The 14,452-nt window shown below is 33.6% G+C and overlaps 2 protein-coding genes across 3 annotated transcripts; one reads left to right on the forward strand and one right to left on the reverse strand.

Annotated features, from left to right (window-relative positions):
- Nucleotides 1-2,978: 2,978 nt before the first annotated feature.
- Nucleotides 2,979-7,427, forward strand: LOC117932642. Of its 2 annotated transcripts, XM_034853921.1 has the most exons (4): nt 2,979-4,254; nt 5,928-6,189; nt 6,494-6,591; nt 6,768-6,853. In XM_034853921.1, the coding sequence occupies exons 1-3, from the start codon at nt 3,212-3,214 to the stop codon at nt 6,545-6,547; spliced, it is 1,359 nt and encodes a 452-aa protein (XP_034709812.1). In that variant the 5' UTR covers nt 2,979-3,211; the 3' UTR covers nt 6,548-6,591; nt 6,768-6,853. The 2 variants fall into 2 exon arrangements, with proteins under 2 accessions (XP_034709812.1, XP_034709811.1); XM_034853920.1 differs by lacking the exon at nt 6,494-6,591 and having other exon boundaries at nt 2,981-4,254; nt 6,768-7,427.
- A 1,774-nt stretch (nt 7,428-9,201) lies between these two features.
- Nucleotides 9,202-12,093, reverse strand: LOC117931529 (60S ribosomal protein L37a). The gene is made up of 5 exons (XM_034852494.1): nt 12,014-12,093; nt 10,826-10,865; nt 9,767-9,855; nt 9,572-9,654; nt 9,202-9,487 (listed from the first exon to the last, which is right to left on the reverse strand). Exons 1-5 carry the CDS (start codon nt 12,014-12,016, stop codon nt 9,424-9,426), a joined length of 279 nt encoding a protein of 92 aa, XP_034708385.1. The 5' UTR covers nt 12,017-12,093; the 3' UTR covers nt 9,202-9,423.
- Nucleotides 12,094-14,452: the final 2,359 nt, after the last annotated feature.

Consider the following 14,452-nt stretch of genomic DNA (forward strand, 5'->3'; position numbering starts at 1 on the left):
CTCATAGGTGTAAGTTGGTCCATAAGATGAACAAAGGAATATATGGAAAGCTTGAGTTTTGGCTAGTCTGTAGCTAAAGGTTATAGTTTGAAACTTTGTTTCAACTATAGAAAATCTTTTCAACAATAGTCATACTACAATCCATCAAAGCATTCCTATTCATTGTTGCGTCTAATTTATGAGGTACAACAACTAGACATTTTCATAGCAAAGGGTCTTGTGTATACAAAAAAGCACAGAAAAGCATGGTAGTGCTCTTAGATCTTGTAGGTAGATGACAATCTACTAATTAAGAATGATGTAGGGATATTGTCTTCAGTTAACATCTGGTTGCCTACTCAATTCTAAATGAAAAACTAGAATGGACGCAATATATTTTTGGGTTTAAGGTCTTTTGGGACTATAAAAATAGGAAAATTGTGTTGTGTCTCCTACACCGAAAAACATTTGATTAAGTGCATGATGTGGGACTGCAAGAAGGGCTTTTTACCCTTAGGTTTGGAGTTTTTTTTCTCAGGATCATTGTCCTTGGACATCTAAGGAGAGAAATCGCATTAAGGTAATACCTTATGCCTTTGCAATGGGTAGCCTTATGTATATGATGCTATATGTTAGATCGTATATTTGCTTTGCTATAGGAATGGTAAGTAGATGTTAGGCTAATCCAAGATTAGAGTTTTAGGTGGATGTCAAGCATATACTCAAAAATCTTTAGAGAATGAGGGATTATATGTTTGTGAGTCTTTACATTGAGTTGGTATTCTTTAGGTATCAAGAATTTGACTTTCCGTCTGATGAGGACTCTCATAGGTCTACTTCTAGGTATGCGTACTTTCTAAGTGGTTTTTATTACTTTTGAAACAACAAAGGAAGTCATTTAGCTTAAGGGTAGTTCCCTTGGTTGTATCATCGAAGATCCTATTTTTTATAATAGTAGGATGGTGGCACAGTCTAAAGAACCAAGGTACCATTGGAAGGGAAAACACATAGAGGGAAAGTACTTCTCACTTTGTGAGATAGTTAAAAGAGGTGATGTAACTATAGAGCAAATTTTTTCTGCGATGCTTAGTCTACTTTTGAGGCTAGTGGAAGTTTGTTGGGATTGAGCCCCTAAAAGCAAAACATGATGTAACAAAGTCAAACTTGTTTATTTAATTTTTTGTTATAATTTACCATTTTAGGCAATTTTATTACTAAACCTATTTTGAGGCTTAATTCATTTTTGTAATATTTCCCTTTGTTTTTGTAGATATATATCACAATTGGCTACATTACATGCTTCGTGCTATTAGATGTCAATTTTCAACATCAAAATTGCCACATTCTCCACTCCATGGGTTGCCACATGGATTCTCCAAGCTTCATCCTTCTCTTTTACCTTATTGAATTGGTTTGAAATAGCTCTATAAAAGGGGGGCAAGGCTGGTAGCTAAAAGTATGAAATATGGAGTAGAATAGAGTAGGAAAGTAGAAGAGAATGTATGAATAAAGAGAAATAATGTATTCTTCTTTTAGTGTAATTGTAATCTTGTGTTCATATTTTGTATTTTTAATTTCAATATTTAATTTTCAATTTTATCTATTTGTCATGAGTGTGGGATTCTTTGGTTTAAGATGGGAGTCAGTTTGGGTTCCCGTTTAATTCAGCAAAGCTAAGTTTGGGCAAGTTGAGACAATAATTAACACATTCATTGTTGTCAACATGTGTCACTACTACTTGAAAATGTCCCTGACCAATTAGTAGTTAGTGAAGTGATGACCAAGGTGTAGGGCCTCCACAAGACTTGATCAATTTGGTTTCATAGGAATTAACCAAAAATAAGAGAACTCTTCTAGTGGCACCAATCAAAGACATGGGTCACAAACTTTACATTTACAAAGCTTGGCTTAATTTGGTTTTTGGTGTCTTAAGGAAGCAATAGGTAGAAAAAGTACAAACTCTATGGTGTAGCTCTTATCTAAGAGCTACAAGGGAAAATGCCTAAAACAAACCCTTAGACATTTTCTCTACATTTGATTTCTCGATTTAGCTCCATCATCTTATAAATTGAACATACAAAATACTAAAGAAAATTCCCTTACAAATCCTTGAACTAGTTTTGAGTTGCTTCCTTTGGGTTCAACTACCCAAATACTCAATCGATACTACAAATTTAAAGTCTCTGTGCTTGAGGACTTGATGTCAATGAGAACATAATGTTGAGTCGCAAGTAAATACTAATACATTAACATAATGCAATAATTAGAAATGAGCATTGCTTAAAAATTGTCTCAAACAAAGGCCACATCATGACATAATCATTGGTTGATGTTGAGCTAAGACGAAAGGTCAAGCTAGCTTCAAGCATTGTTCCATAGTCCAAGCATAATAAGTGTTTCATTAAGGAATATTGTTGGACTAAAAAAAAGGGATATAAATATACTTCATGATCAAAGATTAAGAATCTCTTAAAAATCTTATGCAACAATCAGATCATGATATAATAATTACTTATTGCTTAGCTTTTTTCTTTTTTCTTTTTTTTTTTTTAAAAAAAGAGAAATTAAACATCATTTTTCACTTCTTGGCAACTCTCATTCTACCATTGGTTAAAAATCTTTCAAACTTTAAAACAATGGTCGCATAACGTAATCGTTAGAAAATGCTTAATACCTGGAGCTAACCTTGAGCAATCATAACCATCATCTAGCTAAACTCTAAGTAACTAGAATACTTTCCAACCAATCTCGAGCAACCATAACCACCTTCTCACAAACACTAACTTGATACATATGCAAATTTTTCATATTTTAATTATTTATTTATTTATTCACAAAATATAAGATGTTGAGGGTAGCATTTCCTCTAAAATAATGATAATAATGACAAGGGCATAAGGATAGAAAAAGAGAATGGCATATGGGTAATAAGAAAGAGATGAAAGGGTAAATAAAGAAAGAAAGGAGGAATACAAATCCCTAGTAGTGACGTGGGGCATAGGCCGGCCATGTCTGGGTTTCAAAATTGCTCTCTCCGCAGGAGCCATCAACTCTACGCATAGACCGCTTTATAAGAAGGAAAATTTCAAGACATCGCCAACAAAGTGTTTGACAGAGAAAGAAACGGCAAATCCACAACCAAACACACACAGAGAAAGACCTCATAGCCCATAGCCTCATTCAAACTAGAGACAAAGTGGGAGAGAAATTCAAGTTTTCTTGCCTTTGTGTAATGCATCATAAGAAATCCGAAGTTCAGATCGGAAAAGAAAGCAGCGGCGTCTCTTCCGATTACAATCGCACCCCTTTTCACACCTCTTCTTCTGAATCCAATGCCCCTCATTTTCTCTCCTCCCAGGATGACCCCGTCACTCCCACCCCTTCCACTACGCCCATTCTCTCCACTCCCCACAAACGACCCCTCATGACCCACATCCCATCTCTCACCAAATCCCCAACCTTCGCCTCCGCTCTTCACAATTACCAAGCCTCCACAGCCCCACAATTCAATTCCCATTTCCCCGCAACCCCACAATTCAATTCCCATTTCTCTTCCCTCTTTTCCATCTCTCCCTCTCTGAAGACAATCGCTGTCCGCCTTTTCCACCGCCTTCGTCGTTTTCGGGTTCATTTTCGCTTTATTCTCCTCCTCACTCTGCCTTTTTTCTGGCTCCTGGTTTCCCACCCGACTCACTCGTATTTCCTTGACTTCTTCTCCGCGTTCTTTTTCTCCGCGGCGCTTCTCTTCTCGCTCAATCTCGCACTCCCTCGCCTGCCCTCGATACGTCTGTTCTTAGCCCGATCGTTTCCAGTTAAGCTCGTTTCGGGGTGTGCTATATCGAGGCCAGCTTTGCCGGTGTTTTGGTCAATTGGGTCCAGGCCGAAACCTGAAAAGAAGGCGAATTCAGGGTGTTGTGTTGAGGTTTACAATAATGGAGATGTGTATGAAGGGGAGTTACATAAGGGTAAGTGTTTAGGCAGTGGAGTTTATTACTATTACATGAGCGGGAGATATGAGGGGGATTGGGTTGATGGCAAGTATGATGGGTATGGGGTGGAGACTTGGGCGAGGGGAAGCCGGTACCGCGGTCAGTATAGGCAGGGTCTCAGGAATGGGTTTGGAGTGTATAGATTTTATACTGGTGATGTTTATGCTGGGCAATGGTCGAATGGGCAAAGTCATGGGTGTGGAACCCATACTTGTGAAGACGGTAGTCGATATGTGGGGGAATTCAAGTGGGGTGTTAAGCACGGCCATGGCCACTATCATTTTAGGTAATTTTGTTGCAGAGGTGGTTTCATTGGGTTTCTTGGTTTAATATGACTTACTGGTTTATTGATATTTGATGCTTTTGGTTTTGAAATTTTATGCTTCTAAGTAAGCTTCATGCATAGGATTTGAGTTTTAGGTGTTAATTTTGGATTTTGTTATGTTTGGTGTTTGAGTATAGGCTTGAAGGCTGTTGGATTTTTGCTTGGTCCTTTTTACTCTTGAATGTGAATGGTTTTATTCATGTTGTTGGACTCATCATGTGCTTGAATTTGCATATATTGAATTGGCTCTTCAGAATTTGTTGTTCTTTTCCTTATGCCATGGTTTGGAGGTTGTAATGAATGCTTATTGCAAGCAATTAAACATCTAGATGATGACTTTGTTTGGTTGGCTAGGTGCTAACCTTGGCGAGTAGGTAGTTTGCTCTAAGCTTGTGCATGTTATATGTAATTTGTCTTGCATGATCATTGCTGAATTGGCCAATGATTCTGCACTTCTGTTATTTATGGTGAAAACACTAATGAGAGCTTTTGAATAAGAAATTCTGTATCTAATAAATATTTTTGTGAAAAAGCATAGGTACTGGCAGGGTAGAAGACAAGAATTAGTTAGTTTTGACATCAAGCAATATATGACACAAGTGCAGAATAAGGATGGTGCAGAGAGAAGGAAAACAACTAATCTGCGTGATATGCTCGGAGAGGTTATTGGTGCATCTTAGCAATAACGAATGGCGACAAAAAATGAAACCGATGAGTCCATACAATATTGTGGAGAGGATATTCATACTCCTTATATTAAGAATTTAAGTGACAGGTGATAATGGGAGGGAGGGAAGGCGACTAATTTTCACGAATGAATGCTGCCAAAAAAAGGAAAACGACTAATTCTCAGAGTTTATGGGGACGGTGGACTTGATACTCTCCCCCTTGTATATCAAGACTTGGGAGATTCTTCCACTTATATTAAGCATTTAAGGCTTAGTCGCTTCCTAAAATGAGATCAACAAAATCACAGCATGATAAGAATTTAAGACACGGGGGAGGGAGGGAGGGCACTAACGAATAGCACCTGAAAAGAAAGTCCCACATAAGTGCAATATAATGACTTCAAAGATTTTTCTACTTATTAAAAATTTAAAACTTGAATCTAAGATGTGGGAAATTTTTGTGGATATCTCCTTTACTAGTTATTTTCGTATAAGCAGACTGTTTGATAAGAATTGGATGGGATGCCATCTCCATATTATTTTTATGTGCTCCTACCCTATCGAGGATTATGTTTCTCTCAAGTAAATGGGTGTGACTCACTTTGTAAGTATCCTTTTGGCCTTCCATTGGCATTGTAGACCCTCCAATTTGCACCTTTTGTGCGTGTGAACAACCAAATTGTGTGATTCTAAAGCTTGATCCTTTTTTTAACTCAATCTATGAAACCAAGTTCATCTACCTTGGCTTCCTCGTACAAAATGGAACAACTGAATCTTCTTGATATAGACACTGCAGTTTATTTACAACTATAGCAATTTGGTTGTCTGATGCAGTGAAAATATGTCTGTTGTGGGCCTTGTGGCATTAAATGCTTTCTCTCATGTTGCTTCTAAGAAAAATGCATTGCCATATGTAAATTCAATTCAACCTGCTTGGTTACCAACTTATCTATATATTATATCCAGAAATGGGGACACATATGCTGGAGAATACTTTGCAGACAAGATGCATGGGTTTGGAATTTATAAGTTTGCCAACGGTCATCGGTATGAGGGAGCCTGGCATGAGGGTAGAAGGCAAGGGCTTGGAATGTACACCTTTAGAAATGGAGAGACTCAATCTGGGCACTGGCAAAATGGGATTCTTGACATCCCAAGCACTCAAAGCACAACCTATCCTGTATCTCCTATTGCTGTTTATCATTCCAAAGTACTCAATGTTGTTCAGGTACCTCTAGATTTCCTGCCTAAAATTCTATAGAATGGTGCTTTCCAAGTCTTATTACATGATATTTCCATCTTGCCTTATCAGAACAATTTTTTATAAGAGTGCATGGCTTTAGAGTTGCAATCTTCAAATTTGAGTTTTTTGGCCTACATTAGCTATTTATAATGCGGGGTGTAACTGCTCCGTTTGCCATGCTTATTCTTTTACTCATCTTTTTTAAGGTGTGTCATCACCTGAATTTGTATTCTCATCAATTTCTTTCTTTTCTAAACATGTGTTATCACCTGAATTTATGTGGCTGAAGTGGAAAATCTGCAACAACCATACTTTTCTGGTTGCCAATAATCCTTGGTTTTGACAGAGTACAATCTTGTGGTTCTTGCAACTTATCTTAAAGATAAAGTGAAGTACCTCTTTTCTGGGTTTTTTCCTTTGGTGAAACTCCCCTGGGAAATTTCCCTTCTAATGATATGGTGTTTTTCTTTTATTTTTTGCCATTTAATTTTATCTGCAAACCCCAACAAATGAACTGATGCAGGATAGTGGAAGCTAAGCTTTATTTTGTTATTGGGTATCAGGAAGCACGCCGAGCAGCAGAGAAGGCCTATGATGTGACGAAGGTGGATGAAAGGGTGAACAGGGCAGTCGCAGCAGCTAACAGGGCAGCTAATGCAGCAAGAGTAGCAGCAATAAAGGCCGTCCAAAAGCAGATACATCAGAATAGTAACAATAACCATATCCCAATTCCAATGGTGTAATATTGTGGATATCAACTTACTTAACACTACAAAACTGAGACTTCTACGTCCCAAAACAGCAGCAAGAGGAGGATGGATGATGTGATTTTCCCTCCCAAGTTGCATTCTGTCCTTTACTTTTCGATCTTCACTTTTGAAATCTCCCATCTTTACTCCGGAGGATATAATCCAAGGTGCAGACTTGGAACCCATTTCTAGAAGGGGAAATGATGGGTGAATCAAGGAGAGGATCAATCTTCCTTTTTGGTACAGCATCGTATATATATAAATATATGATAGAGAGACATGACACCCATAAGTTTATTAATTTTGTTCTTTTTTCCTTTCACTGTTGTAAAGCTTAGCTAGTTGTATTATAAGTGCTGGTGCCCAGTGAGAACTTGACCCAGCCAGTGTTGTATAAGTCATGGTCTTGATAAATGGAACTACTATAACATTTGAGCATTGTACCACTGGAGAGCAGGCTACTTTTGTTTCTCATTTTCTTTCCCCTCCTTGGTGGTTGTGTTGTTGGATGATTGTGACTTGGGTTTTGGGGGAGAAGTATTGGTGGAAGGTGGAACTTGTGGGGGTAGAGTTACCAATTTATGTTGTTCATTTCACTTCCTCTGCTTAAATCTACCTTTCCCTTTATCACTTATATATAATCCATAGGTTGGGGCTTTCCCCGAATACTTAAAGCAATTTCAATTAAGGCGTGTTTGGTATGCGGGAATAAGGAGTGAGAGTAGACATTTATTTTTTTTCTCTTTTATTCCCATGTTTAGACAACTTAAATAATAATGAAAATTGAATCAAAATGATTTCGATTCATCAAATAATTTTTATTTTGATTTAAAAAAACACAAATTGTAAATTTAGTTTATATAATGTAAACTAAATTTAATTCATGGTTTATGAAAAACAAAAACAATTTTTTAATTAAAAATAAATATTTTTTATTAAAATATGAATATTAATAATATAATAAAATCATAAATTATATTTTTTTTATAAATTTTATAAAAATATAGATATTAACATTAATTGATTTATTTTATTAAAAATAAATAATAATAATAATTTAAAATTAATCATTTATAATTTTATAAATATTATAAAAATATTGATATTAACATCTTATAAAATCATAATTAATTTATTTTGTTAAAAATAAAGAATACTAATTCAAAATTAATAATTGCTAATACTATTCTATTTTAAATTAATATAAAAGCAAATATAATTTAATATTTTTAAGGTATAAATGAGTTAAAAAAATTATTATATACATACATTTATTATTCAATTACAAAGATGACATTCAAAATTATTTTATTTTATTTTTAATTAATTAAATAATTTTTTAAATTTCAAAATATTTTTAAAAAATTACAAGATTTATTAAATAATTTAAAGCATTATATATATATATATATATATATATATATATATATATATATATATATATATATATATATATATATATATATATATATATATATATATATATGTTTTTTTAAATTATTAAAGTTATTAATAAGTTGAATACAAAGTCTCACTTGATTTAAAATTTATTTTCTCTAATAAAAAAAATGGGAAGAACAATTTTTTATTTTTTTTATTTTTAAAGATTGTTTCTAAAGAACAATCAAATAGTGGTATAAATTTTTAATAACCTACAAGCTGTGAGAATTTTGGGGAATGAGGAAGGAATCAGTTTGAAATTGGGTTGAAGTCAATTGAAAAAACAATTTAGGATTCTTGTTTTCATGATTAGGATGAATTGAATTCAACTCAGATGGAGACTACACAAGTGAATGGGGGCCTCTCCACAAAGATCTTCACATTTAAGATTATAGTTTTACTTGAGGGCTTATAAACACAAATTTAACTCCCCAATGGCACCCAGAAATGGCAAGTAAATGAGAATAGAAATGAAAAAAATTGATGAAAATATGATAAAAATTCAGATAAACAACAATACATTATAGTAAATTTTTTATTCATATTAATATTATGAAAAATATTCCAAACATATTAATGAATAGGAATGGACCTATTCTTCATTCCAACATTCCAAACATGACTCTGGAGTATTTCTATTCAATGAACTGCCAATACATTAAATAAGAACATAAGTCGTAGTGGGAATGAGAATGCAGAATAATATCCTTCCCATGCATAAAGATAATGAGCAGCTTAAATTGGACCTGGTAAAAGCAGGCTATCCTAGATATAACCTACATACATACAAACATGCCAAATAAGAAAATTCAAAGACTGAACTGGTAAACAATCTTAAGATAGCCATGAAAATCCTCTCAACAACCTACACCAGTTTCATTTGTTTCAATAACCCGAATCCATAAGTCTAACCAAATGTCAAAATTCAAAACAGAAAATTCTTCTTGGAGCTAAACCCATTTAGCACCAAGAATTACACTCAGATCAGATCTACATACTAAAAAAAACATGCAAGTAAAATATATCAATTTCAGCTCTCGGTCTGCTCCCGCAGCCTTCGGATGGTGCTCCTAACAGTAACAGCACTGGCAGTGCTGTCAAAAACACAATAACTGTGATTAGAAATATATAAAATGGACGAGTATTGAAGCAGAATATCCAAAAAATATTATCCTCACTTCAATGTGTAAGCACCGCCTGCTTTAACTTTGCCACAGTCCTTGCATCCCCAAATTCCCACAGCCTTCCTCTTCACTGCATACTGCAATATTGCACCTTTGATTGTTAGAATATTATAAAGAGCATAAAAGCAGGATTCTCCAAAAACAAATACACAACACAACTGGAATCGACACATTAGATGGGGAAAATACCTTCCCGCAGAACTCGCAGAAGTATTTGCTGTGCTGACTAACTTCCATCTTCTTAATCTGCTTCCGCAGACTAGCCCCATATCGGGTTCCTGAAATATCATAAGAGAAGAAGAAAGCAATGTCATTCACCTATGATGGGACAGTCTACGCAGCATCTATAACCTTTCCTATTTCAACACAAAATTCCTGTACACAAATCATCCTCCAGGAAATATGAAACAACTAAATGCCATAAACCAAACAAGCCAGATTGATTATAAGTTGGTGGCTAGCTTCTTTGTAGAGCAAAGCCCAAGGACCCAAACCAGACAACTTCTAGTTTCTGAATTTAATCCAGGACTTACATTACCTTCCATTTTCACCAGGTAAACTTTGCTCTCCATTTGGTTGAGGGAAGGGATGGAAAAGAAACTTTTGTATTTCCTCAGCATTAAGTTGCTTGTAGGAGATAAATAAAGAGAAAAAGGTAAAACACAATGTAAAGTTCTTAATTTTTCCTCCTGTCCCACAAAAATCTCTCACAAAATGAGTTGGATTTGAAGGGAAAGAAGATGTTTAGGTAAATACAAAACTCTAGTGCAAGGTATAAATGCTACCCAAAGGCCAAGAATTTTTCTTTTCTTAATACTTGCATAAAGAGTGAGCAAACAGCGATTTTCCTTTCTTTTCTTCTTCCTTCACTTCCTTTCCCTATTGCATTTTTTAATTTTCCATTCTCTGTAAGTAGTGGAACAAGAAGAGTCTTATGAACCAGTTTAGAAGCTTCAATCTAGCACAACAACTCTGCAATAATTAACATAGGCAGGCACTGCGGCTAGGTTTGAAAATTCCAAAGTATTGTTTACCATCATACTCCAAAATTTTGCTTTATGGGAAAAAAAAACCTATAGCAGTTATATAACAATTCTTAGTATTGCATCCAAAGAATCTGCTCTATTACCCCTTCTGATATTTTCTTTTTTCCATTTTTTTTGGGTAGGCACCTTTTTTATTCTCTTTTCCTTTCGTAATTTACATTTGCTAAATAACTCAACAAAATGAACAATTCTAAGAACATACCGTACTTCCCGACAATACCCGCCTTCTTGGTTCTCTTAGTCTGTATAAAATCAAAGAAAAAAAATATCAACCAACTCTGAAAAAGACACAAAAACTACAACACTTCATATGCGATAGATATCAATCAACACATTAGTACAATTAAAAAAAAAAAAAAAAAAAAGCCAACTAGGAAAAAAAAAAGGAGCATTCTCTTGCCCTCCTCTTTTTTGACATAAAGGTTAAAACTCCCAAAGAGAGAAATGCTTCCAATCTTGAACTGGATAATTTCCTAGGATAGTCACAAATATTTGTTTCACATAATAAAAAATGATTTGAAAAGTTATTGCAATCCGGACCAACAATAGTAGTATGCCTAAATATTATGATCAGGAAGGAGATAAATCCAAAGCAACATTAAAAATATGTTTGGGAAAGAGAAAAGATTGACTAAGCTTCCAGTCAAGTTTCTGAATATGTATATATATAGGGAACACATGAAAGGTTGATGCATCAATTTTAACAAATTAGAAGACAAAAAAGAAAAAAAAAAAAGCACAACTCTCTCCTCTGATGAAATAGGAATTAAAAAAAAAAAAAACAAAACAAAACTAATTTAGCTCTAAGCAAGTGTGAAAACATGAATCCCAATCTTTGGCCTAAGTCATAAATTGTAACATAAATTGACAATAAACTAGTAAGATATCCTATCAACAATATCATAAAGGTGAATCTTAACAAGGGTCATCATTAAATTACATAATTGAACAATTTAACTGACTCTAAGCACAGATTTGATAAAATTGCTTAGAACCGTATCTGCATTACAGTCTCCATGTTTTTCTAGAGAAACAACCAGAACATCCTCCCACTCTCACTACAAATTATTTTGGGGGCCCGTATTAAACAGGCCTGTTTGGCAGCCGAGAAAAATGCAGGAAAGGAAACAAAGTAAACACAACGGCAGCGCTTCCATTTTTGTTCTTTCTTGATTTTCTAAGAAAAAACAAAACCCAATAAACGAAAATATATGAAAAAAAAAAATCATAGCTTCAAACAAGCCAATGAAGATAAAAATCATGACTTTATTTCAAGATCTATGGACGAGACCTTGGAATCAACAACAAAACCATAATGAAAATTAAAGAAAATGATGAAAACCCATAGTGTAAAGATAGAAATCAACAGAATTCTAGAGAGAGAAGGTACCATTTTCGGGTAGCTTGAAGAAGGAAGCTGAGAGAGGAACAAGGCAGAGGAAGCACAAACCCTAAAATTCACGGCCTCCAGGATTTTATAGTAAGCGAAAATGGAGTGTTGCCCTAGAGCCCAAGGGGCTATGAGTTGGGCCGGGTTTGTAACGGGCTTGTGTGATGTGGGTCATCATGCTCGGGTGAATGGGCCCGACTGAGTTTGATGTGATCATGTGAAAGAACTGAATAAACATATTGTACAAAAAAATTTATATTTTCACATCCACTTTAAAACATGAATCCTATAAAAAAAAAAAATTAATATACCTAAAATACTCTCTTTATTATTCTCTTCGATATCTATCTTCTTCTTTTTTTCTCTTGAAAAAAAATAGAAATAATAATGATTTTGTGGTATTTGAACCTGTCTAAACCTACAAAGTCAAATATAAAAAATATAGTTCCAGATACTCTCAAGGATCTTCGAAAATATAATTCTAGATGCTCTTAAAGATGCTAAAAAAATATAGATAATCTGTCACACCCTATATTTAATCACAAGGGTATTTTAGTCATTTTATTAATAACCATTTCTACCCTTAAAAAAAATTAATTGAGTGGATGTGTAAAAATATTTGGTGGATGCAAGTATAAACATACATATTCAACCCTTAAACTATACTTCTTTGTCATTTAATTAATGCTAGTCCATTTTATTATTGACACGACATTTATTGTTAAGGGTACTTAGGGTATGTTTCCAATTTTTTTTGAAAACCTTTTCAAGTGAATATATGTGAAGGTCACATGTCCCAAATTAGGGCACTAAGCTATCACAAAATTGCAAATTTCAGTTAGGGTTTGAATTTTGCATAACATTTGCTATAAATATGGTGGAAGATCATGGGGAGAAAACTTGCAACAATGGACCAAGATACATGAAATTTTCAATTCAAACCAAAATATGGTTCATGTTTGTTGGGAATGGATAAATTGGGGATTTCACTTAGAGTTTCATTTTTTCCATTATTTTTTGTTATATGTTTGTTGTTGAATCTTTAAATTTTTTTTGTATATATAATAAGAAATGGTATACATGTAATTAAAAGGTATGTTTGTTTTTTCTTTATTTGTTTGATTTGATGTAAGTTTAATTTTTTTTTTTTAATGAACAACATGGTGTTGTATTTCTAGACGAGAAAAAAAAATGTTTATTAATTTGTTTGATATGGAGAAAAAAAAAAAAAAGTAGTATACGAATACTTAGGTTGAGTATAATTTTTTATTTTTTGTAAAGGAAGAACAAGGCTCCCTGTGTTGATATAGAAAGGACAAAAATGCAATCCCCATGTTGGCAAAGTCTTATAAGATTAGATTTAAGAATTTGTTTTGGTAGTGATTTTAAAAAGTATTTTTAACCTTAAAAAAATGTTTTTGAAAAATAATTAGGTGTTTGATAAAATTTTAAAAACAATTTAAAAATATGAAAAATCACTTATATTATTGAAAAATTACTTGTAGCATTTTCTAGAGAAACACTTGACAAGTAATTATCAATGTTTTCAAAATCGGACTAGTCAACAAATTGGAAAAGTTATCGGTTCATAATTTAGTGGCCGGATGGTTGAATTGCGATCAAATCAGTGACATTATAAATATATCATTTATATTTTATTAAAATTAAATTTTTTAAAAAATATATCAATAATATTTATTTTTTCATCTTTTATATAAATATATTAATATTTTAAAGTTTATTAAATAAAACATATATGATATTACATATAGAAAATGGAAGTGTTTAAAAAAAAAAATAGATATTTGAGATGATTTTATTATATTTTTTACAACCCTTAGCACAAACCATTGGTGCAACCATGCTCACCTTGAACCCTTGGTCCAAGGTTCAAGCCCTAGGGCCGTAAACTGTGCATATATAAATGTTGATTGTTTTATGTTAGACTTGTTGTCTCCCACATAGGAAAAGCAAGAGCATAAAAATACCTTTAAAAACCTCATTTAGTTGCTTGCATCTCAATTGGTTGTTGCCCATCGTGGGTTAGGCCATGAAAGGGGGTGGACTAGGGTCTGGGCGGTTCGGTCCGGTTTTTAAAATAGTGGTAATTATCCTAAAAACACTTATACTAAAAACACCTTGAGTGGAAACACTCCCAAACACTCTTAAAACTTATAAGTTATGGTCTAGAAGTGTATTAAAAAATTGCATTATGTAGTGGTACCCTATGCAAGTGGTGTGTTGTCTTTTATACTCCAAACATTATGGCTACTAGAGGGGTTGATTATGCCTTTTTTTTTTCTTTTTAACTCCATGTGCATTTTATTAATGTTGGTTAAGCATTTATATTGATTTGTTGCAGATAAACATAAAAAATAAAAAATAAAATAAAATAAAATAAATAAATAAAAACAACATCATAGTGGGAAGTTTATTGGT

This window comes from Vitis riparia, chromosome 15 (genome assembly GCF_004353265.1).
Source record: "Vitis riparia cultivar Riparia Gloire de Montpellier isolate 1030 chromosome 15, EGFV_Vit.rip_1.0, whole genome shotgun sequence".
NCBI lineage: Eukaryota > Viridiplantae > Streptophyta > Magnoliopsida > Vitales > Vitaceae > Vitis > Vitis riparia.

Coding starts and splice junctions, on each gene's coding strand:
- LOC117932642 (XM_034853920.1), top strand. CDS start 3,212: ATGCATCATAAGAAATCCGAAGTTCAGATCGGAAAAGAAAGCAGCGGC. Junction 4,255..5,927: donor CATGGCCACTATCATTTTAG/GTAATTTTGTTG, acceptor TATTATATCCAG/AAATGGGGACACATATGCTG. Junction 6,190..6,767: donor AAGTACTCAATGTTGTTCAG/GTACCTCTAGAT, acceptor ATTGGGTATCAG/GAAGCACGCCGAGCAGCAGA.
- LOC117931529 (XM_034852494.1), bottom strand. Junction 9,655..9,766: donor TCTGCGAGTTCTGCGGGAAG/GTATTTTCCCCA, acceptor GCAATATTGCAG/TATGCAGTGAAGAGGAAGGC. Junction 9,488..9,571: donor GGCGGTGCTTACACATTGAA/GTGAGGATAATA, acceptor TGTTTTTGACAG/CACTGCCAGTGCTGTTACTG.